Consider the following 23,838-nt stretch of genomic DNA (forward strand, 5'->3'; position numbering starts at 1 on the left):
AGGTCGTTAACGCCACCTACAAAATTGCGCGTATCTTCTAACTGTTTTAGACTTAGCTGACATTTTTTAATTACTGGCTAGCAAAGGTTTTTATGGTTTGTACCTAACAATAACGTTTTTGTTAAGTACCACGCGTAATTTTGCTGAGTTCCGGCCCAGATGGCGGGAAGTCACGAGGGCGCCGGCCGAAGTTTTCGCGCGCAAATCGCGTTGGCGCGTCAGCTGAGTCTCCCTGTTGTGTGGCTGAGTTCTGTTCTGTGGCTGAGTGCAGCATTGGTTGGTGTTGCGTGCGTATTGTCCTTCCTGCAACTTATTGAGGTCTTTCGGCCTGGCTAATTCTCTTCTGTACCTTTGTACTAAAACCTTGTTCATATCAAGAAGTATTCCGCATGAAGTGACGAAGGGGCCAATCACTGTCTGCGTGTGCAAGTCAACGAAGCTCACAGCAAGGAGGTTGGCTCTCGGTCACTAACGTCGGTCGGCATGCCGTACACGCAATCCGTGCTCCAGCTTCCCGTGCGGAAATCTGCGAGATGCGCTGGGAGAGTTCCGCAGAGCAAAAGGACTGCTAGCTGCTCCAAGAAAGCCGCTCATGACGAGAATAATGCGCGCCAAGTTGATCGAGTTAGCAAGCGGCTCTTTTCCGCTGACGACGCAACTGTGCCATTGTCGGACGACTACCAGGGTAATTTCTGATTTTCATTCCTGATCTAGTAATTATTCATGGTTTTTTATGTTGCTTCACAAACTAGGACATTTTTTTTTCTTCATGCACAACCGTAATATTTTCCTTCAGGGGCGGATCTCTCTCCTACATCCAAGTCGCCCAAGAAACCGAAGGCGATCAGCGGCCATGAACCTACTGCTACTCTCGGCCTTGCGAATGCTGACAGTGAGTATTAGCGTGCGTGAAAGTATCGTAGTATCAGCACGTGTTGCTGATGAAATTTCTCGTCCCGTGTCTATGTTTGCCCTTCACGAATTTGCGCGTGATGGCACTTGATCGTGATGTATTCGATTTTTTTTTTCTCTCTCTTTCGCGACAGCATCTCTGTACTCGAAAGCAAAGCAGAACCTGACATCTCAGTCGAGTGTCCGCTTAGTCGGTCGGCAGCACGAAATGGAAGCCATGAAGGAGTTCCTGCACTCCAATCTGCGCAATGGATCGTCTGCCAGTCTCTACGTTTCCGGTGCTCCGGGCACCGGTAAAACTGCCTGCCTGTCGCATGTTCTCGACTCTGCCAAGGTACACTGTCTCCCTGAATTCGTGACTCATTGCGCATGCAGTATGCGGTGGTTTTCTTTATGTTGATGAGCCAAACGTTTTGTACTTCTCTTTTTCAGGAGCTCTTTACATTCAAATACGTGCACGTCAACTGCATGACTCTACGAAGTAGCTCTGCCATATACGAGAAGATCATCACTGGCCTTGGCCTTTCATCTAGCAGCGGCAACCGCCTTGACACAATACGCACAAAGCTCACTGCAAAAGGACACCCTATGTAAGTAGTGAGCTATCATGTGCATTTAAATTAGCAAGCCATGTTACAGGCTTGAAAAAGTCAAGCCACAATTCGAAAATAATATGATGTTTCTTATTTGGCTAAAGGGATATTTGCATACGGGAGACCAGGAGGTACTTGGGAACTGCCAACTTTCCTCATCCAGAATTTTGAGTCTTGTATGTAATGATGGTAACCGAAAGTGTGCGTATTGCTATCGTCAGAATTAAAAAGGTGCGTGGTAACCCTAATAACTTGAAGCGCAGATGGCTGCAACTTCTTAAAGAAGTCTGGCACTTTTTTTTTTTTTTGCTTACTCTCTATGCCTATACTAACTGCATTATTAGCGCATAGCATTTGCCACAGGACAGCTACTTCTAAATGTGGCACTGAATCAGGAAAGAAATGTGGCAGCAGAGAGGGTTCACTATCAAATTAACAGTTCATAGCTGACATATAAGCCTAGTGGTTAATTGGCACAGCTTAGGTCTATGCCAGGCCCAGCGCACTGCCCTTCGTCCCGAAAAAGTGCCTGAATTCACAAACTTAGCACCTTTAAATAGGAGGTGATGCCTCATCCTGCATAGTCAGTGGTGGACTGTTTGCCCTCAATCTTTGTGATGAACCCTTACGTAAGTGCAGTGTATGCACCGCTGCATTCTTGTTGGCATCTGCACTTGAATTATCAGAGCTTACAGCTGTATCTCCTTGTACATATCCACTGAAACAACATTGGAACTAAGTTTGTGGGATGTCTGTTATAACCTGGTTCGACAGGGGTCATTGCAGGCAATCAGCGACAGTACCGGCGTGCATGTGAATAGGTTTCTCAGACACTATTTGGCGTGGCTGCACCACGTCCTGTAGTTTAGACGAGTGCGATATAAACAAACGTGCACTGCAGTTTAGTGGAGTGTGTAAAGCAGTAAAGTTTACAAAATTATGCTTTGCTCGCATACAGTACGTAAAGAGGTTTTTGTTATGGCAGCCAACTGGGCACAGGTTGTGAAATTGTTCTGAAATAGCAGTGTTTGACTGTTGCCTGTAGGGCATCATGATTCAGTCCTAACAAGGTGGTGTGTAAAGTGAGGCTGTTATTTTGAGGCATCTTTATTGCACTGCATATTGACCTTTGTGCGTTCTGATCTCCAGGGTGATTGTGATGGATGAAATTGACCAACTGGATAGCAAAAATCAAGTCGTGCTGTACTCACTCTTCGAGCTTCCACAGCTGAAGAACTCTCGCGCCATTATTTTTGGTAAGTGTGGAATCATTGTCTGTAGGCAGTAATGAAAAGTCACCGTATTAGAAGCGCCGCATTGCGCACTAAAAACCTACTGCCCCCTCAAGTTCCTGACTGCTTTGCTATATAAAACTGCATTTTAAAATTCTGGTTTTTATTGCTGTTTATACACCTTACTATCAGTATAGGGCTAGTGCACTGCTACTTGAGCCGCACAGTCAGTGCCTTTTGGCAGCCGCAGTGGCAATTTTTGCTTGTTCGGGGCCAGCAAGGTCAGCTGCTGGCAGCGGCCAAGGTATCACAGAACGGCGCTTTTATGGATGAAAAAAAATCAATTCTCCGTAGTGTTATGTAATATACGGCTGCAATATATCAGAAGAATAAATTATGTCCGTTTCCATGCGAATGTTAATATGGGGAGCACAGGCTGCGCTCCGGGAAGTCATCTGTTCATCTTGACGCTTGATTCGAGCATTTCCTTGTCAAAAGTGTCTGTGCCTCACACGCAGGAACGTCAGCAAAACCGCATTTCACATCGCGAATTTGTGCCCGTAATGTTTTCAGGCACAGTGGATTGCCCTTTTTTGCAAATGCAAAGCTTTTAACGTTTAGTGCATTTTACGAATTTTTTTCTGTTCGGTTTGAATTTTCGTGTTTTTATAATTTGTTTTAATTGCACTGCATGATGGCGGTGAATAAGGCCGACATTTTGATATAGCAACTTCACCGTGAGATCAGCCGACATTCGTTCAGAAATGCAATGGCCTCCGCTGGCTGATTCTGCCATATTCTGCTACAGAACCGGCATCGACAAGAAAAAATATATAAGGCAGCCTACCTTCATGTCCCCTTGTACTGACCGTTCTTTAAAACTTGGTGAATATGCTGCTAGAATCAGTGTATTCAGATATGTCTTTTTTTCCAAGGACTACGCATGAGTGGTACAGCTTGCCAGAAGGTGTTTGTGCGTCTGCCTTGTCATTTGTTAGAAATCTACACAATGTTTTGTTAAAATAATGCTTGTTCTGCCTTCTGGACACGTACTGCATTTCTCATTTTGTTGCCCTGTGTCACCTGTAGCACATTTCCCTTTTCTTGTTGTAGTTTGTTTCGCTATGCCCAGTTTCTGACAGTGTAAAATTCCGTTCGACAAATGGTCTACATTTGCACTATTACAACAACTAAACGTGTTAACTTTGATCTCCCATTGTTCGTTATTGTGCAAATGGCAGGCGTTACACAGTTTGAGCTGTGTACTTGGCAAAAAACGTGGACACATTAAAGGGACCCTGCAACACTTGCTATCGACTACTAGTAATGTGTTTTGGGATAAAGTCTATTGTTCCAGAAATCTCCTCCCGCAAGAATTATGAAAATCCGTTCACAATTGACGAAACTACGCGCGATGAGAAATCGCGCATAATCGTTCCCTCTCAACTCGACCGCGGTCAATGCGACGAAAGCTGCGCGCTCTCTCCCGGAGAGAGCTGTTATGGCGTTTTTAAAGCAATAAACGTTTGTAGTCGAGTGGTCCCGTTGAAAGGGAAGTATTGAGCTCATCACTCAAACTCCGCGCGCACTCAAAACACAAAAAAACAGCAAAACTGTGCCTACAGGTTCAGGCATAGAAGAGGTTCGTACACAGCGATGACGACGACGGAAATGGGAGAATCTAGCCGCGAAGTTGACCAGTGACAGCCGATCGGGCAGCCATGGCCTATGTGACGTCCCTTAGGCCATGCATAATGAGGACAACTGAAGAGAGAGCGGTTGGTTTTTCCGCGTCTTTCAGATCGACTTGCGCGCTCACCGCTTCACGTGCACGTGTAATATTTGGCTCAGGTATTCCTGGCAGTGTAATCTAAACGTCGCGCAGGTTTACTTGCACTGCTCAAAGAGTGTTGCAGGGTCCCTTTAAACTAATATTTCATACTTATCGCTTACCTGCAGCTGCACTTGTATTTCAAACTATTCATTTGAATCGCACCATTTTCCAGGACTACAGACGGGTCCCTGTTTCGGTCTGAATTTCTTTGTTAACGCCAAAGACACGGTTACTGGTGTCTAATTGTGTGCTTTTTTTTTTTTTTCCTCTCCCTGGGTGAAGTAGCCTTTACTCTTTTAGTATTTATGAGGGCTTCCTATTTATTGGAACCCGCAGAGCAGTTCACGCACAGCCCGGTTCGGGCAGCCCTATGCTGGCCCTGGGCATGGGGTACACGGACCGGCGTAGCACGGTACAAGCAAAATGTGTGGTGCGACAGGGGGCTGCACTGGTTCAAACCCCGTGGCGCCACCATACTAGCGCCCGAGGCCTATAAACGGGGGTACATATTATAGTTATTTACAAAATAACTGCTACTGCACTCAATCAATCTTTAGTCTCGGTGCTGGGTGCTTTGCTAAAGCGCTTTACTGTGCATGCCTGTCCAGGAATCGCCAATGCACTGGACCTCACCGACCGCGTCCTGCCTCTCCTGCAGTCTTACAGTTGCCAGCCGAAGCTTCTTCACTTTGCCCCCTATTCAAGAGATGAAATAGTGGCAATACTCATGGACCGCCTGAGTGAGGTAAGGTTTGCTTAGGGCACAGGGTAGGCCCTATTCGTCCCATGCGTTTTGAGCCCTATTGAAGGCCCATTTTCTCAGCGACTGCTGCGCATACCGCATTCCGGTTCGTTTCATTTTATTCGTCATTATGTCTTCTTGCAGTTTTACTAGAACTGAGAATATTTATTCGCAAATAACTTTTTAACAATTTTTTTACGAACACTGTTTTTATTATTTTTTCCAGAAGAAAACAGTTCTGTGAAAATTATCTTTTGAGTGTATGTGCACTATTCTAGACCAGATACTGCACACTGCTGTCTTCTTTACGCTGGCTAAAAATCGGCCTCCACTTGCCCCGATGGCTCAGTGGCTAAGGCATTGTGCTGCTGAGCCCAAGGATGCGCGTTCAATTCCTTGCCATGGCGGCCCCTTTTCTGATGGAGGCGAAAGGGAAAATGCCCATGTGTTCGTGATTTTGATGCACGTTAAAGATCACCAGGTGGTCAAAATTAATTCGGAGCCCTCCACTACGGCGCACCTCATCGCCTGTGTTGCGTCGGCGCGTTAAACCTCGTAATCAAATAAAAAATCGACCTCCTGTCTTATCAAGCTTTTATAATAATGAGGTAAATGTACCAAAAAAAATTCATTTTGCGATATTGAGGGTCACACAAGAAAGCGTGTTACTTTTTTTTTATGTCTTGCGAAGACACGGTCATCTACAGACAGCTACAAACTAACACATTTCCACATGGTACATTACTAAACTCAATGCATCCGACATTGTACACATACACTTGTAAATACTGCATAGAGCCATGCACTCTCTGCCGCATGGTATGGGAGTGCTGTGACACACCATCCCTTGCCCCAAATCCAAATCCCTCATTTGACCAGCTGGCCTTGCGCCAAAAAACTCTAACCATCATCATCATCATTTGAGCAGTGGGAGGTTCGGTTGACCAACTCCAACCCGGATCACCAACAACATCTGGTAGACCGGGTGAGACAGGCTGCCAAGACCCAGGGCTTCCTGGACTAAGGAGGTCCCCCATCTGGCGGTCAACCCAACATTGACTGCTCAATTAAATGTTTATCCCTCCTCCAACACAAGTTGCACTGAGCCATTTCTCTGACAGCCACCAGCCAAATATTATAGTTTTAGCTCAGCGGGTAGCGTATGCCAAGCAAAAGAAGTTGGCGAAAAAGGCGCGCTTTTTAAACATACAAGCAATGACGTACATATACGTTATTGACCATTTTGAAGGTGTTTGCAGAAAACGTATATGTACGTCCATGACCCTGAAAGGGTTAAAAAACAAATTCCTAAGTCTGTCATCTTTACAGACTCTTTGAGCGTTGTGCGTGCATTGTCTTCACACAGACCCAGAAAAAACCACATCGTCAATCTTGTCTTTAATGCCGTAATGTCTGTATACCGTATTTTCCGGTCTATAAGTCGCACCCCCCTCAAAATGAGTTTTTCTGAAAAAAAACTTATATAAGTCGCACTGGTGTATAAGACGCACTTGTTAGTTAGGTAAACTCATAGTGAATCAGATCGTTAGAAAGTGCGGCAAAAATACATGGTTGCGACGGCCGCCGCCTATTAACGCATCCCCTTGTAAGGAGGGCTAGACACTGGCATATAACATCCAAAGTCTAGACAGAACTAACTTCTCAAAAATGGTTTATTGATACACACAGATGGCATGTACTTACGGACGGCGTTTAGGCAAAACCGTCGAAGTCTTTTTCCTCAGACTCGCTAAGAAATAATTCAGTATCTTCAGTGGGAGTTCCACCGGCACATCACTGTCGTCTTCTGACTCTCTGATGTCTTCTTCGCCAACATCGTTACCACTTGCGGACCGGATTACTCCTGCCTTTATCAACCTGGCTACAACTGTTTTTGTAGAAATGGAGTCCCAAGAGTCTGAGACCCATTTGGCCACCTCTCCAAACGTCGCACGTCTCTTGCGTGCCGCAATAAAAGTGTCATGGCGGATGGAAGTGACGTGACTGGAAGCAGCCCGAAAATCAAAACTTTACACATGCTGTCATTTTAAAAATTAGCAGCACGTTTACCTCCTTCAGAGTAACTCTCTCTAATAATTCATAATCTGCATTTTGTTTTTGCAACCCAGTTTGATGTTACTTTGAATTTATTCTGAACTGTAGTTACTGCGCATGGCGTAAAGTGGCGCAGGCCATTATCATTGTTTTTGACTAGAAAAAGCTGCAAATTCTCTGGTGTAACGTCCCGAAGTGACATGGGCTATGAGAAACGCCGTACCGGTGGGCTTGGGATTGATTTACACCATAGAGCTGTGTCTCAACGTGTGCTGGCCACGCGCGGCCGCTGCGAACCGGATTTATTCCATGCATAAGTAGCACCGGTGGATAAGACGCACCAACGAAAATTTCAGAAAAAAAACGCGACTTATACACCGGAAAATACGGTATGCTAAAAATTTTCAACTAATGCTATGCTGGGTTCCAGGCCATGCTGGAATCGCGGGGAATAAGACCACGGATCAAATGGCCGCCACTGCTGCACTTGGAAACACAGTGGACATAACAACAATACCCTACACCGACCTCAAGCCACACATAAGACAACACCTTCGCAAAACATGGCAAGTCGACTGGAGTGCACAAAGAGACAACAAGTTACACATAATAAAACCACACTTGGGACGATACACTAGTGACACACAACAGATTCATCGAAGTTGCCCTAGCTAGATTACGGATAGGCCACACACGTGCGACACACTCCCATCTGCTTACTGGGTCTCCAAGATCCCTGTGTAGCAGGTGTGGGGAGGGCCTATCCGTACTTCACATCCTCATTACATGCAAAGCACTCCACACAGCAAGACGCAAGCACTTCCCTCAACTATACCGACAACACATTCCACTACACCCAGCACTCTTTCTAGCGGATGATCCCATGATTCCTCTACAACGCACCTTTAAGTTCCTGGCTGAAATAAAATTTTTACACCTCATTTCTTATCACGCATAGTTTTTTGAGACCTAATTTCATCCCACGCACAATTACAACCTGGCCTTCTACACCAGCCATCCTCATTGTCTTTTACTGATTTTACTTTTGTTTTGTTGAACGATTTTAGAGTTTACGTTTACATCCTTCATACATAACCACTGTTTTGGCGCTCTTTGCCCTAGTTGGCCTCTCGCCATAAACGTCCAACCATCATCATCATCATTGTAGCGGGTAGTATATAATTTTGTGTGATATGTTACGGCATCTTTTCATCTGGTAAAAGTGGATGTCTCATTAGTCTCGGTATTTTCCTCCTGACTTATGTAATGCTGTACTGTGATCAGGGGGCTTTAACTTGAACTTCGCCTTAAGGAGTACTGACACGAAATTTTCATGTTTTTTTTTTTCCTGCTGCTATGGGTGTTTACCAGTTTACCAGTCCACTAATCATAGAATGGCACATTAGACGGTTGATAGCAGCATAAATAATTATTTACAGCCTCGTTTATTCATGTCAGTTTCGGTTTCAACAAAACGAATGCCGAAGCAGCCGCTATGACAGGATGGCACTCGTGACATCACTATTCTTGCCGCACCACTGCCAATCTGGACGCACGTGCGCGCCCATGCTGGTTGTGGTCTCCATCTTCTCCGCGTGCCTGGGCAGCATGACATCGGTCCTGAAACTGTGACACGGTACACACGCCGGAGCAGCGCGCAAACCGCAGCTGGCACGTTGGCCACATCACAGGGACCCTCACTTTGACAGTTTGGGGTCTGGAGAAGCAGACAGCGTCGTGCTGATGCTGATGTTGAAAGGGTATCTGTTCTGAGCGTTCTCATGCGCGCAAAGATTAAAATGGATTTAATATGCTATACTGAACGGTTACTGTTGAAACTTGCTGGGAGATATCTCCGCATACAAAGAGAGCCTTTTACATAGTTGTCTCAGCTTTGAAATTTTCTGTCAGTACTCCTTTATGGCTGAGATGTTTTTGTGTTTCACTTTGCGGACGTCACAATTTGGTACTGAAATCATGACTTCATGCCTACCACGACCGCACCATACGCTATTGCAGCGTGTAGGAGATGTGCACTTAAACGGCTCCCATTACTGGAACCTGCGACTGTATCTGTATCATGTTCCATGCCTGCCCCGACTCCATCCTGTCGGGGATGGATCCCGTAAAGGGTTTGTTAAACCCTTCAGTCCTCTTCCCGATCAGTGCGGTCCCTTTGTTTTATTTGTTTCTTGCACAAGGAATGTGCAGCATTGTGCAACAAACCACACACCCTTCATAGTGAGAGCAGTTTGTAGCCTCTTGTGCTACTTTTAAGCAGTTAGAAAATGTGGCACGCAAACCCCTAATTTCAAGGACAATGTTTAATGTATCCCAAATTAGGGCAACCAAATTTTCTGTGAAAATTACAAGACATGTTGATGTACTGACGAAGTCTCTTTCTCAAAACATCTGTAGTTTCTTGCTTTACGTGCACTTCAAATCGAATTTGTATTCGTTCTTTAAAGAGTGTTGCTGGGATAAAGTGGCAATATGCAGGCGCTCGGAAAATATGAACGAGCACTCCGTGTTTCTGAAAGCTTGTCCCTTTTCTTTACTGCAGTGCCACGCTGTGATCCAGCCTCAAGCCATTCAGTTCTGTGCCCGAAAGATTGCTGCTTGCACGGGTGATGTTCGCAAGGCCCTGGACATCTGCAGGTGAGTTGTTTTCAGAGCTAATTGCACTAATTTTTTATCTACAATAATTCTAGGGCTATTATATTTTTTATTTAATTGGAAGCATCAGTTGAAAAAGATCTATCAGTATATTTCAATAACTTGTTTTGATAAAGGAAGTGGACCTTCGTGGGCCCCTTCAAGTTCAGTCTAACAAGAGTGGCCTGCAAGCACGAGAGTGCGTAGAATCTATGGCAATCATAAGCAAATGTCATGTTTCAAACATGACATTTGCTATAACCTTTGTTTACAAACAGTTTGTAAACAAAGGTTATAAACCAGGGAAGCTGCACTTGCATTAGCAGTGGGCCCATTGGAATATCTTATCTTTCACAAGGTGTGTATCAGCACAATTGAAAAACAATCTAAGTAGCACATATCTGGTGTTTTTCACATTTGCTACACTAGTGTCTGTGAAAAATCATTTGAAGTGAAAACAGCCAGAGTTGTCCAGAATGACCATGGTGGTGGTGGCCCAAGCAGATCAGCTATGCAGCTCTGAAGCTTTCCACAGCCTGGGTCACGGTGTAAGATATACTTTTAGGTGTGGACACAGCAGCCCAAAAATCTGTCAAATAGAGTTGGTGGCGCCGTGGCGCCGCGCGTGGACCTTTGATTGAAAGGACATCTGGTGGCAGAACACTTAACTAAGCTTCGAAGCGACCGAGGCTTCAAGTGACTTGAACAAGGACTGTCCGAAGCCAGGTGGTTCGCAGGCACCAGCGGCATGCATGTAAAACAACATTAGCTCACACAACGCGATCTTAACGCGTAATTTATTGCATTGTTTAAATAGCTGCGACATTTCGGGCGTCCTAAGCTCATTAAGACGCGCGCGCAGCTCCTCAAAACATTGGACACCGGCAGGGAGTTTGACAACATCGATTTGTCTCCGCTGCTTCGTGCACGGACTTACCGCAGTTGTGCAACGTCATTTACGACAAAGAAACATCAGCGTACTCGCCGCCAGTTTAATTCATTTCATAAACTGCCTACTTTCCTTGTATGTCGGGGCGTTGTTCCGGCAGCGGACGCTTTCTTTTGCCGCTGCATGTACGGAGTAGCTTGGGGGGCTGTAGCCAACGGTAAAGTCGACGGCACTGCATCGTTTGCGAGCGTGCACCTCTTCGACATTCAGTAGTACATCCCATCAAAGCACCAAAAAGAAACCTTTCGCGCAACCGCACTCTCAGACAAATGCTGACCGCAAGTAGCATCATTTTCTGCTGGGGATGGCTGCAGAGCACGCATTCATTTGTTTAGGATCGCAGGCAACGTTAATTACTGTCACGTTTTTTTGCCATCCGTTGCAGTGCGTACTCGATGACACATTTGCGCCCCATCTTTTCTTTGCGCCAGCATAAAAAGCGCAGCATAATATCTCATTTGTGTGAGCGCTCAACGGCTAGCGCAGCACACATTCCCTTTGGTTTAGTGTTTTATACCGTCTTTTGATTGTTACGGACTCAAAACACATGCTTAGAACATGTTGAAACACTGGGGCGAGTGCAAAGGCTTTCGCACGGCTTTCTTCAAATTATCGTCTGCACCCCCGGCCGGCGGAACCAGCCAAGCTGCGGCGAGCAGAAATCGAGCAGACGACCGGTTACGGAAGCTGCCGAGAAGACCCGACAAGGAGCCGAAGGGATCCGAACACCTCCGAGTGGGCGGCGCTCGGGCAACTTCTTTTCTCTGCCGCTGGAGGGCGCAGCAATCAACGGTCTCAGCGGCGCCAGTTTGGCGACTTTATCAAAACGAAGAGCACACGTTCGTTTTGTAAGGTGTGTCCTCACCTAATAATATATCTTACACCGTGGCCTGGGTAGCCCGCTGAGTGCTGAAACACACTGCAACAGCTTTGTTATTCTCCCCCCTCGAACTTTTTCTGTTTCAGAAAATTTACCGCAACTTATCCTTACTGGTTTTGGCTCAGTGTGCAAAAACAGGTTGTGCCTTCTTGTTTTGCCTGCACCACTGCATGCCATCCAGGGGCGTAGCCAGGAATTTTTTTCGGGGGGGGGGTCAACCAAAAGATGGGAGGGGGAAAATGTAGGCAAGGCTTCTTGCACGTTGTTTTTCAAACGAAGCTTGAAATAACTGACTTCAACATGCGATTTGTGCATGCTGAACGCTAACAGTAAAGCCCACCTTAAGGAGCTTTGATGATGATGATGATGACCTAAATTCCCGTTGGCCGGTCTATGGGTAGGCCACGGGTGATTCGTTCGTCCGTAGAGCAGGCAGTTATGCGGGCACGCGCTCGTGAGCGTGATCATGAGTGTGCTCGTGAGTGGCGCGCGGTCCCCGAAGTTCGTCAGGCAGAAGTAGAGGCCAACAGTGGGTGTTTACTAGCAAGATTCGCTGTTTTAGATTTTCCTTTGGGAAAGGGAGTAATAATTTTTCTATCAGCTATGAAGTACAGTCAAGCACGATTTGAAGGTTATCGCACCAGCATCGAACGGCTAAGTGCCTCGTAGGCCGGTGGCACACTTCGGCAAGAGCGGCAAGAGTGCGAAATCTTGATTTTCATGGTTCCAAAACGAAACCGTCGGCCGCCCACGGTTTCGTTAGGAATCATGAAAATCAAGATTTCGCACTCTACTCTCCTTTGTTGGCTGTTCCATGCTACAACAATGGCCTGCACGACTGACTTGCCACCCTTTGGGTTTCAAGCTTTTACATTCGTTGTTATCAAGCACAGACTTGGTTGCCTTTTATCTATGCCGACGATAACGAAACTGGCATGGAAGATTTGCTAAAGCTGGTGTTCTGTCTGCTTCATTTGAAAGAGTAGCTTTCCCGCAGTAACCTTCGAATCGCACTGGACTGTACGTGCGGCACATTCGCATATTATGGCGGTGAAGCTAGCAAACGTGTCTTCGTCCTTAAGTAATCGCCTTTTCGTTATTTTTTGAGCTAGTATTGTGAATAGTAAAGTTACGCTTAGCGGAACACCTTATTGCACTGCTGTTGAATGTTGAGCTTGTTGCACGTTTCTTAAATTTCATTCTATTTCTAGCCGTTAAATTGAACAGACATGGCTTCAGTAAAATTCCGTTTAAGCAAATACAAAAATGCTGATTCTAACCAAGAGGGAGGTCAAGGAAACATTGGAATAGTGCCAAAAAGACAAAGCTCCGCAATAAAGAGAATTGTACAGTTTTGTTGATGTGGAGAAAGTACAAGACGGGCAGAGCAATGCTTTTCATATAGCAGAAATTATAGAACTGCAATAGTCAATAAAATGGGATGTCGGTAGAAAAATACACATATCAAGGATTGATAGTTGACTGAACAAAATACAGTGACATGCTCTGTCATGTTATTACACTTTGTACCAGTGTAAAGACACAGAATGACACACTAAAGTCCAGACCACATGTATGCCTATATGAGGCTTTTCCTGCTGTTCCGCCATTTCCCGGCCGTGCTGTTTCGTCAGTGAAACAGCGGGACTGCCTCGATCGGCTCGCAACAGGTTCTGGGCGCTGCTCAGTGTATCCGGCGCGAAATGCAGCCGGGCTGTATATGTTGACATGTGCAGCATCTGGAGCGGGCACAGGGATGAGACGTTGACGTAGCCCTTGTTTTCAGCTTTATATGAACAAGAATGTCCTTAAAACTGCAGGTTCCTTGCCTGCAGGTGAAATAAGGTGGTTTTTCAGGCTACCTGAACCGCACCCCAGCCTGGAACGAAAAATTTCGGGGGGAAGGGGGCGGGGGGCACAGGCCCAGTGTGCCTTCCGCCCTGGCTACGCCCCTGATGCCATCACGGCTTATTCATGTGTGACTTCGCTCTCTCTCTCTTTCTCTCTCTCTGTCTCACTAGACGAGCTGTGGAAGTCGTAGAGCGTTCAGCAAAGACCCAGCAAATCCTGGTGCAAAGGCCTGAACATGGTATGGAATGTCCATTCATTTTGCATTCCTGGAAACAAAGCAACAGCCTTGTGTCCTTGGAACTCTTTCTGGAAACTAGGATTTCTGTTTTGGGCAGGTGTAACTGGCCCCACAGGTGGGCTGTTTATGTAAGTTGTGGGCTGAAGACATTGCTTTCTCTGTCTTCTATGTTTTGGGGAAAAAGTGCTAGCCTGATTGTTATCCAGCCAGGCTGCCTGAACAAGTAACCTTGCATAAAGCTTGCCATTTACTAGCACATTACTGTGCAGTCATGCCAAGCTTCCATATGGCATTTTAGTTGTGCATATTGTAAGCACTGTTCTTTTTTGGTTTCAGGATACAATGAGGGCTCTCCAAAGAAGGCCCCTCCCAAGGTTGTCAACATGGCTCACATTACATCTGTGCTGGCTGACGTCTTTGGCTCCTCAGCAATGGGCAGCAAGGACCTCAACGCCACCTTGCCACTGCAGCAGAAACTCTTGCTCTGCACCTTGGTGGCGCTGCTCAAAATCAAGAAGCTACGAGACGTGCCTCTTGGCAAGGTAAGCGCTGTTGACAGCCGTGGTAACGAGAGCAGGTTAGGCTTGTGGCCCCGTCTGTCAGAAGTGCAGAAAGCATTGAATACCCAGCCTCTACCCTTTGCTACAAGTAATAAACTTCAAAGGAAAAGACTTATGTTAAACGTGTGTGAAGGCCCGGAAGGTAATACCTAACTGCCTTCATTTGGTGCATACAAGTGTGTGCATGTGCGCACACCGCTTTGCGACTCAAACATCCCTTTAAATACGGTGTTTTGTCCTCGGTTCTGTCCTGTTTTCTTGGGTTTTTGCGTGGTAATTACTGTGCGTGTGCACTCCTAAGTGAAACAAATTTATGCATAAATGTTCCATAGATAGAAAATGTGTTTCACGACATGTGTTTCAGACTGGCAAAAGAGATCTTTTATTGTGTACTGAATTTGGACGCCTGAAGCGAGATAGCAAACGTTCATTAGTTGAAGGAAGGCGGAGAAAGTGTTCCCAGTTTGGGGAGAATTCTTAAACCTATACCCCTGTTACACGGGCACTTTCAATCCGGATGTAAGTGAAGCGCGATTGACTTTCCGAGCGCGCTCGACGCACCGCCGCCACTTCACTGCACGTTTCAATCTCGATTGAGAAGTTGCACTGGTTGCACTCACGTACGCCAGATGGCGCCAAAAATGTACTTCGTGGCCGACGTCTGGTAATTTTGTGCAGTCATAGGTATACGTAACTATAAAAATGTTACTGCACACTTATTTGGGCCAAGTTATTTGATACAATTTTTGGCGTTAGTTGAAGTCATCAACTTCTGCGCCATCAGTCAGCGGGGACGAGAGTATCACCGCTTTCGTCCGATCACGCTTGGAAACCCTAATCGTGCTTGAAAAACCAGGATTGGGTTCGAGCAGGATTGGGCTCATTCACGATTGAAACTGCCATGTAGCAGCGCCCGATCCGGATTGACTCAATCACGATTGAAACTGCCCGTGTGACAGGGGTATTAGAAATTGAACTGCCGATGGACTAAAGCAGCCTTAGGATCTGTAGCTACATTTTTCTGGTTTTCTGCCCTCAATACAGTACCAACTGTGCTAGTGAATACCCCTCCTCCCCTCCTCGCTACTTTTGTGTGAATTTTATGTACAGTGTTGCTTCACTAGTATTAGCATTTTTGTACTTAATAAAATTGATTATAAACAAGATCCTTTTGTCAGGTAGTATCTTTCCGCACCTTCATTTGAAGAGGCCAGCAATTGTTGATTTTGTAGAAGCTCGATAATGTAAATTTGTTATAATACAAAAAAAATGTCTGAGCCCTTGCTTTTGTAAGAAGAGGAGTGGTGATGGTTATGCAATCAAAAGGGAGCATGCTCATGGTGCTGAGAAAACTTTTATGTACATTTCAGATTCTTAATTCAGTGTTAGCTTTTGTTGATTAATCACTTAGCAACACCCTCATTTTCAAATTTTGGGAGTGTAGGTCATCATTGCATTTTTGTTTTTGAGCAGTTTTATTGACACATGTGAGATCGTATATTGTGCTACACACAGTTTGTTTCCTGTTGGCAAAAAGACTTGCCAAAACACCATTTGGGTGGCTATTTACTGGTGGTGTACATGGAATGAGTGCATGCATCTTCCCCCATGCCAGTAGTCTTTTGTTTTGTGTTGGTGGGATTTATATTTATTCCTACCCCTCTCCCCCCCCTCCTCCTCCTCCTCCAACGATCCAGCTCCAAGAGGTGTACATGCGCGTCTGCCAGAAGCACCAGTGCTCATCTGACCAGTCCGACTTCCAGTCATTGAGCACCCTGCTCGAGTCCAGGGGCCTCATTACTGTCAAGAAGCACAGGGAGCTCCGACTGTCCAAGGTGCGTGTGAAACCATACGCTTCAAGTTTACAACTTGGCTTAAGCGGGGCATCTAAGCCACGGTGTGTCTCGTTTTAGGTAAAACTAGCAAAAAGAAGGACCCTTGGAATGCGCTCATATTTACTTTCACTTACATGTTGTGTGTGTTGTGGAATACAGTGGGGTTCTTAGGGCCGACCTAGTCGACTCTCCAATGCGTTGACCAGGTTGCCATATCCACGACAGCTCAGCCAGGTTCGTTGATACGAGAACACAGGAGACAGTAGTGCCAAAGCACAGTCGTTTATTTGTGATCTCCCAAAGCATGCAAGCACGAAGCTCAACAGCATTCACAAATAACGCCATCCGGTCATGATCAGAATGGGAGGCGCTGGCAGCGCGCAACAAGACAGTCCCCTGCTGAGATATGTGTACCACCGGAGCCACGCTCTTCATTGTGTTCTGTCGATCTCTCCGTCAGACCTGACCTCGGATCTGGTTCTGCTATCCCACACGCCCATGTTCGTTTGTCCAACGCCGCCTGTATAAACATTCCCTAACGCGTGAGCAAAAAATGGCCAAACAGCCACTCTCCTGTTGCTCTCTCCTACCCTTCCCTGCTCCGTAGCCTTCCAGTGTGCTTTCGTGTCCGCCAGCCAGCGCCGCTTCTCGGAAACTATGCAAAATAGTGGAAAGTTTGTTTAGCGTTTCGAGGCGGCGCTCCTACGCCTTCTTGTTTTTCACCATGCCTGTCTGTCTTGGTCTGTCACTGATAAAACTTCCTTTGTCACGAAGCAAAATCCCTTGCGCTGCCGCAGGCTGATGCCGGCTTTGCACGCTTATCTACTCGGATCACAGGCCCTGAAATTTTCTGAGTGGGGCATCCCACCTCTATCCCCTCCGCATTTAGGTATTGTTTTGACCCCGCTGTTGCAACTCCGCAACGGTACGCACTTCTAAAATTGAGGACTGTACTGTAAAAGCGCCCGGACAGCGTGGCGGGATCCCAGCTGCTTATCCTTTTGTTTCCTATAATTTTCTGAAGTTTACAAGCATGCGATATGTTTGGAAAGTAATCGTAGAAGTGAGCGCCTGAACAAAGAACGTGCGCACAAGTTTTTCTTATCTAAATACTCCAGAAAGAAAAATATCAGTAAAATAATGGCTGCCCCATCCGAAAATATCCTTTTTCTGTTAGCTATATGTCTACCCGACAATCAGTATGTTCTTACACTATTTGAGTCCGCCTCCGTCTTTATCTATGGAAAAATGCAGCAAGTATGAAGCGAGCGACACGTTGAATGAGATCCCCAGTGCGCCACAGAACTAGCACCCATTCGTGGCTAAGATGTAAGTGAAACGGCCCTTGAAGCCCAACAGGCAAGCTGACAGACACACGTCGTAGAAGTGGGTGCAGCGTTCGCGACTCGCGAGCAGTGACGTAAGGCGAGATGTCTGCCGGCACACGTCACATAGCGGATCAGTGCCTGAACTAAGCGTCCCTACCCTTCCCATTGAAAAGCGCGCGACGCATCAGGCAATGTTAATACAGGCGGCGTTGGTTTGTCTCTGGCCAGCGTGCGAGCTCGCGGAGCAGTGGTGCCATCTCTTGGGACACTGCTGAACTAGATTCACAAGACGAGATCAATATAAAAGGGAGAACTTGTGCAGAGTCTGAAGCACTCAGGCTAAATACAAGAAAAATCCATGTAGGCCCGGTTTGTGATGTCAATAAACAAAATTAGTAGTGCTTAACGGAGAATGTTGAAATTCGTGTTTATTATCATGATTACAAAGGCTGAAAAGTGATCGCTAAACAAATACAGTCTAGTCCACTTATAACAATATCCAAGTGCCAAGAAAATCCCATCGTTATATGCGATCATTGGTATAAGCGGGTTGCAAGAAAAAAAAGGACGAAACAGTGCTCAAAACATTTTATTTGCACACAAGCAACATCGTACTTCTACTCATTTGCGGAAAAGAAGCCATACTCAGTCAGCTTTGTTTGCCACATGTGAAGCTAGCACACATATTTTTTAAGAGCATCTATAGGTGGTATTCATTGAAAAGTTCAGCTGTCAATTTCTTCGTTTAGGCAACACTGGAAACAACCACAGACATGGCCGATGCGCCACAGACATGGCGCGGTTTGGGCCACTGCGCTTGCACGCCGAAGAAAAAAAACACCGGTGGGCGTCGTCTGCTCCGTTTCAACCCGATTCTCAACGGTGGTGTCAATAGAGATGTTATTAATCGCACTCACATAGGACTCAAGGCAATAAATACTTTGTGTTCGGTGAGGTAGAGTTTGTTGTATGCAACACAGTTTTATGCTTAGCATGGACAAGTACCGCCATCCTGCGGAGCCCGACGTAATGAGTGACAGCGCACTCACATGGTTGCCTGCATGCACGCCTCGCCAGTGAATACAAGCTATTGCTTGTATTCACTGGTGCGTCAACTAGCTGAGCGAAAGGTCCTTGGCGGAAATGAAGACACTGACAGACTGTATCATGCGTAGGGCCTCCTGCGAGTACCCTGCCTGAGTAGGCTGCACAACCGCGTCGTTAGAGTCGTCACTGTCACTGCTGTCCACAGCACGTATCCACGCAACAATCATCTCTTCAGTGAGGCAAGTTTCCAAAACATCGGCCTCGACGTCCCTTCTGTGGAAAAACAGAGGCAGTTGAAGAGGCACCTAGTCAAATTAAAAAAACAGTGCGCAGGTTACACAACAAGCGAACACGCGACTTGCGAGCGAGCGGCACCGCGATCTCACAAGCGGGCGCAGGTACGATGCCAAAGCAGCAGCGGCGGAAGGGTGTTCGGATGGAAAACTGCTCTTCTTCTCTCCGCTTCCTCATAAGCGGCACAGTTGACTCGTTTTCTGAGGGGTTGAAGGGATGCGAGGCAGCGGCGGCTCGTGGGGCATGCCGTTGGCACGGTAAGGCGGTGACAGCTCTCATTTTTGGCGCACGGCGGGAACAGATTCAATCGTTATATCCAATATTGCAGCACTGGAGCATTGTAATAAGTCGTTTATTTTACCATAGAAAGCATACGAAAGTGGATGGTGGCATAGTTGTTCATTGTTATGTCCGATATATTGTTATAAACGGTGTCGTTATAAGTGGACTCGAGTGTATAACATTGTCGGACATGAAGTAATATTTCCCAGGCACACTTGTCTTTCACATGCATTTGCTTGACAAATTTTTTTTAGAACAATCACACAAAAGTAATACTGCAACCACTGTGACATAATGTGCCAATATTACATCTACGGCAGGGTACTACAATGATTGTGCAATTATTTATACGTTTGCCAACACTTGAGTGCCAATCTATCGCTAAAAGTACTACAGACAGCCCCAATGGGATTGTCCCAAGATTGCCATTGAAACAGTGCATCTTCTTCCTGTCTCTGCTGCTGCACTCATTCTCACTAGCTCACAAGTGCTTGCTGCCAGATTCTGCCCTTCTCTGCCTTACACTGTTATTGTGGTTGCATAACAAGCACCCTTCTGTTCTCATAAAGCCATAGATGCAATATCGGCACATTGTCTTCCAGAGGTTACAGTTGACACTAAAGGCTGCATTAGCTTCGCACTATTCGCTTCAGGATTTCTCAACGTACAATTGAATGAATGCAACATGAGAGCAGCCGCATGTCTGTGCACAGGTGGCCAGTTACTGTGGAGATAGTCCTGCCTCATTGCTGCAGAGTTTGCCGTCACACCTGCTAATGGGGCGCACTGCGACTGGCCGAAATATCCATTTGAATATCTGGTGCGTGGCTTTGCCCACACTAGGAAGCCGACTGGGACATACTCCCAAATGTTTGCTCTTTAAAACTTGTGTTTTAGACTGTGAAAGAATATTGTGAAACGAACTTAGAAGCAAACACAATTTGCAAATTATGTCATGCTCTAAGTACAAGTGCGCCGCTGCTCTGTAGTAATTTTCAGTTTGGGTTGTGTGGAAAGTCTACATTTGATAGGGTGTTGTGATAATAACAATTTCTGTCTACAGGGAATTCAGCAGCTGTGATGGCACAAATGCCCTCTGTGGAATGGCTTATCCGGAATGAATCATGCTATGACAGTTCATGAAAGGGCAGGGCAGAGTGGGAGTGGGTGTGTGAAAACTACTTTGAAGAGCTTCAGGCACTGATGGTTCAGGCACAGGCCTGTTCAGTGGCAGGTCTGCTCTAGTCGAGGAAGCGCTAGTCCGTGCTGGCTGCCCAGGCCATCTCCTTCGGACACTGCATACCATGTGGTACAGAGTCAAGCTGGGGACAGAAATTACATGTAGTGAAGTAGAGGGTGGAGTGCATTGCATGGAGGAGAGTGTCGTGAGGATAAGAGTTTGTCTGAAGCCTGCAAAAGGCAGTTGCCTCACCTGTGGTTAGATAAGGGTGCAGTGGTGGGAACTGTCATCGTTCATGGCAGCATTGGGCCAGGATGTTATGTATGACTTCAGAGGAATGGGCTTGGGAGAGCGAGGGGACTGTAGTCGTGAGAAATGGCCCAGTGGGTATCAATGCGGGCAGCGCAGCAGCAGTGCCACCTTGTTTTCTTCAAAGGACTCATATCTGTTTGTCCAGATGATGTGTATTTCCGGGAACTGGTGCACACACCGCATGATTTTGACGGGCATGGGGTCTATGTGGCCTAGTAAGAAGCTGCGGTAGGAAGCTTGACAATATTTCAATACTGTTAGGCATTCATTCCCAGTGGTGGTGGCCAAAGCAGGGGCAAGTTCTGCTGCTTCAGTAGATGCCTCGTTACAAGAGACACTCAAGGGACCTGGGAAACATGTCTCTTGTAACCAAGGTCCCTTTCATGTGATGTTGCTAACATGGTGAAAATACGAAAACTAGCCAAACCGTTTTCATTGAAATGTCTCTTATAACCAAGGTGTCTCTTATAACAAAGGTTTTACTGTATTGTGGGAACTGTAGCCGCTGTCAGGTCTGCACTGTTGGCGTCAACGATGCTCATGGCATGATCAAGGTTGTTGGGGGTACGACGAGATGTCCATGTATTGAGTAAAGCGGAAAATCAAAAATCTTTTTGTCATCGTTTAGGGCGCTTACTGTGGATACGTAACAAATAAAACAGTCTGCCCTCCCACATACCAGCATTGTGCATTTAGTTTCGTGACTAAGTGCAGTCATTGTTTGTGGTATTGCAGAAATTCAACCACAAAATATAGGTTTCGTGCGAAGTTCAAGTGAACGGAAAAGTGGCTTGCTCGAAAACACTCACTAATGTTGTATGGTGCGCAACACCCTTGTCTATAACACCGAGTTCAACATCTAGTTACCTCACCAAACTGCGGACTCAAACTTCTCACAAAAAACATTGAGGTCAAAATATATGGTCAAGACTTCAGAATGACACAATAGTTTTCTTCAAATGCTTTTCGGCCGAGGCAAAATAAGGCTATAAGTACGAAACCGGTGTTATAGACAAGTGTGTTGCCCTCTGTACATGTGGTAGTCAGTGTTCACAAGGCGTATTTAGTGTTCAAGTCACCTGAAGACAAATTTTTAATGTTTGCCATTTCCCCAGGTTTCCCTTCGGGTGGACGAGACCGAAGTGGAGTACGTCCTGCAGGACAAGACTCTGCTGGCAGCGTGCCTCAACGACAGTGCTGTGCTCTGATGCACTGGTGTTCACAACCCGTACTGTTTTAGCTCTTTTTGGTCATGTGCATCATCGTGATATGGCTTCTGCACCCTCACTGCATGTGTAAGCCCAGAGCTGCAGCTGCTACTCAAGCCAGCACCTCGAAGGATTTTCTCTCATCTTGGAGTGTCAGTGTCTGCCACACCATGCACCCATGACCTACATTCCTCACCAAGTGCAGCCAAGGCTGTGGGGCTTACTTTTATTACGTCTCTACACATTTCATATCTGCATCAATGGAGTTCTGTTTTCATATTTTTACTTCATGTTTGCATTTTATTTACTTTTGCCATCTCCACAGTAGGATAGCTTAGGGAAAACCATCCAGTCACTTTGTTTGAGCATCAATAAAAAAAAATACCAGAACTTGTCTCTTCATGTCTGCTTTAACAAAATGGTAGAAAGTAAATGACAAAAAATTTATGGCGATTTTTATTCCGTCATAGTGTTCTGCAACTTAGATTGGCGGCAAGCTTCCTCGCAGAATGCACGTACCTATCTCCATCTCATTCTTGTCAGGTCTGGCCAAGTCTCTGAGTTTACCGGTCCAAACTAGAGAAGCCCCCAATGCAAGAAAAAGCCACTGACAACAGTTGATCTTGTCACCTCGCTGAATAAGCAGACCTGTGTTTCTAGATATGATGTAAAGCAAAGGCTGCCTTGAGCAGTGTTTCCAGAATGCTGTTGACTTCATTATTTCATTCACAATAAACAAAATGGTCCCATTATTCACTTTGAATGCCAGATCACGTGGTGCCAGACTTCCCCTTCTGGTGACTTATCCACGAGGGGCCTCTGATGCCACCACCCTCACAGTGCGACTGCTCCACCGCAAGATATGCAGACTGCTTTAGAGCTGCAACCCCTGCACGGTACATCACAGCTTTAAAGGGACTGAAGGCAACCAGCAAGTTCTCAAACAGAAGTCTGCCCTTCCGATAGTCGTTTTAGCATTGATTCAGTGCCAAAAGATGCCTTAATTGCTAAGAAATTCCTGATCAATGCATTTTCCTTCATGTCCCTCGCAGTGATTCCATGACGCACACAGCGGCCACTGTTTGCGTCAAAATAAACCAGAAGCCAGCAAGGCAGTGGTGGTGTATACCGGTCTAGAAACAACCGAATACCATGCCACCGCGTACTGAGTGGTTTTGTGCTTTCCTAAACTCCCATGTCTTTTGCAGCTCCGGACCAGTAAAAAAAAAAGAAAAAAAGGTTTCTTCATGGGACCCATGATCAGTATTGTACACTTTGTTGAAGAAAAGCATGTTGTCCTTTTTAGGCCGCACGAATTTCGGAGTGTTGGAGTCTAGCCAACCACTTGTGCATAGCTCGCTTCCGCTAGCCTCCTTGCATGGCGGAACCACCCCAAAGTGTGGACGAGTAGCGCCATCCAGCGGCAGCTAGGGAAGACGTGGCGTACACTTGAAAATACTGACCTTAGCCAAAACAACCATTCTTGTAGGTTTTTTTTTTTTATTTATTCACAGCAAAACCACGCAGAGGGGCATAGTAAATGTGGCTATGCGCACGATTATCTGACTGAGTATTGCACCGAAACTGAAATGAACTTGATGTTTGGGGTTGCCGCATGATCTATTGGCTGTGCTCTCGTGATATTGTTTCTGGCTTTTCATTCTTTTATGCTCAAACATGACACTACAAAAACTTTCGGCTAAGTTTTTATAAGCTTCTGAAAGGGTGTTATATTTGTCGCGCAATGTTAACCACTTCTGGTGTAAGTTGTGCGGTATGGAGAGAGGCGGTGACACCAGTCTTCACATTTTTGCTATTTTCTACGTTATTTTAGATAAGCAATATGTAAGA

At 46.0% G+C, this 23,838-nt stretch overlaps 1 protein-coding gene across 1 annotated transcript; it reads left to right on the forward strand.

Annotated features, from left to right (window-relative positions):
* Positions 1-108: 108 nt before the first annotated feature.
* Cdc6 (Cell division cycle 6) lies at positions 109-22,377 on the forward strand. Its single transcript, XM_077688073.1, has 11 exons — positions 109-685; positions 797-892; positions 1,047-1,246; positions 1,345-1,502; positions 2,655-2,761; positions 5,180-5,316; positions 9,932-10,026; positions 13,874-13,941; positions 14,278-14,483; positions 16,199-16,336; positions 21,895-22,377. The coding sequence occupies exons 1-11, from the start codon at positions 484-486 to the stop codon at positions 21,985-21,987; spliced, it is 1,500 nt and encodes a 499-aa protein (XP_077544199.1). The 5' UTR covers positions 109-483; the 3' UTR covers positions 21,988-22,377.
* Positions 22,378-23,838: the final 1,461 nt, after the last annotated feature.

Source organism: Haemaphysalis longicornis, unplaced genomic scaffold, assembly GCF_048455015.1.
Source record: "Haemaphysalis longicornis isolate Haplotype H1 unplaced genomic scaffold, Haemaphysalis longicornis Haplotype H1 scaffold_1, whole genome shotgun sequence".
Classification (NCBI taxonomy): domain Eukaryota; kingdom Metazoa; phylum Arthropoda; class Arachnida; order Ixodida; family Ixodidae; genus Haemaphysalis; species Haemaphysalis longicornis.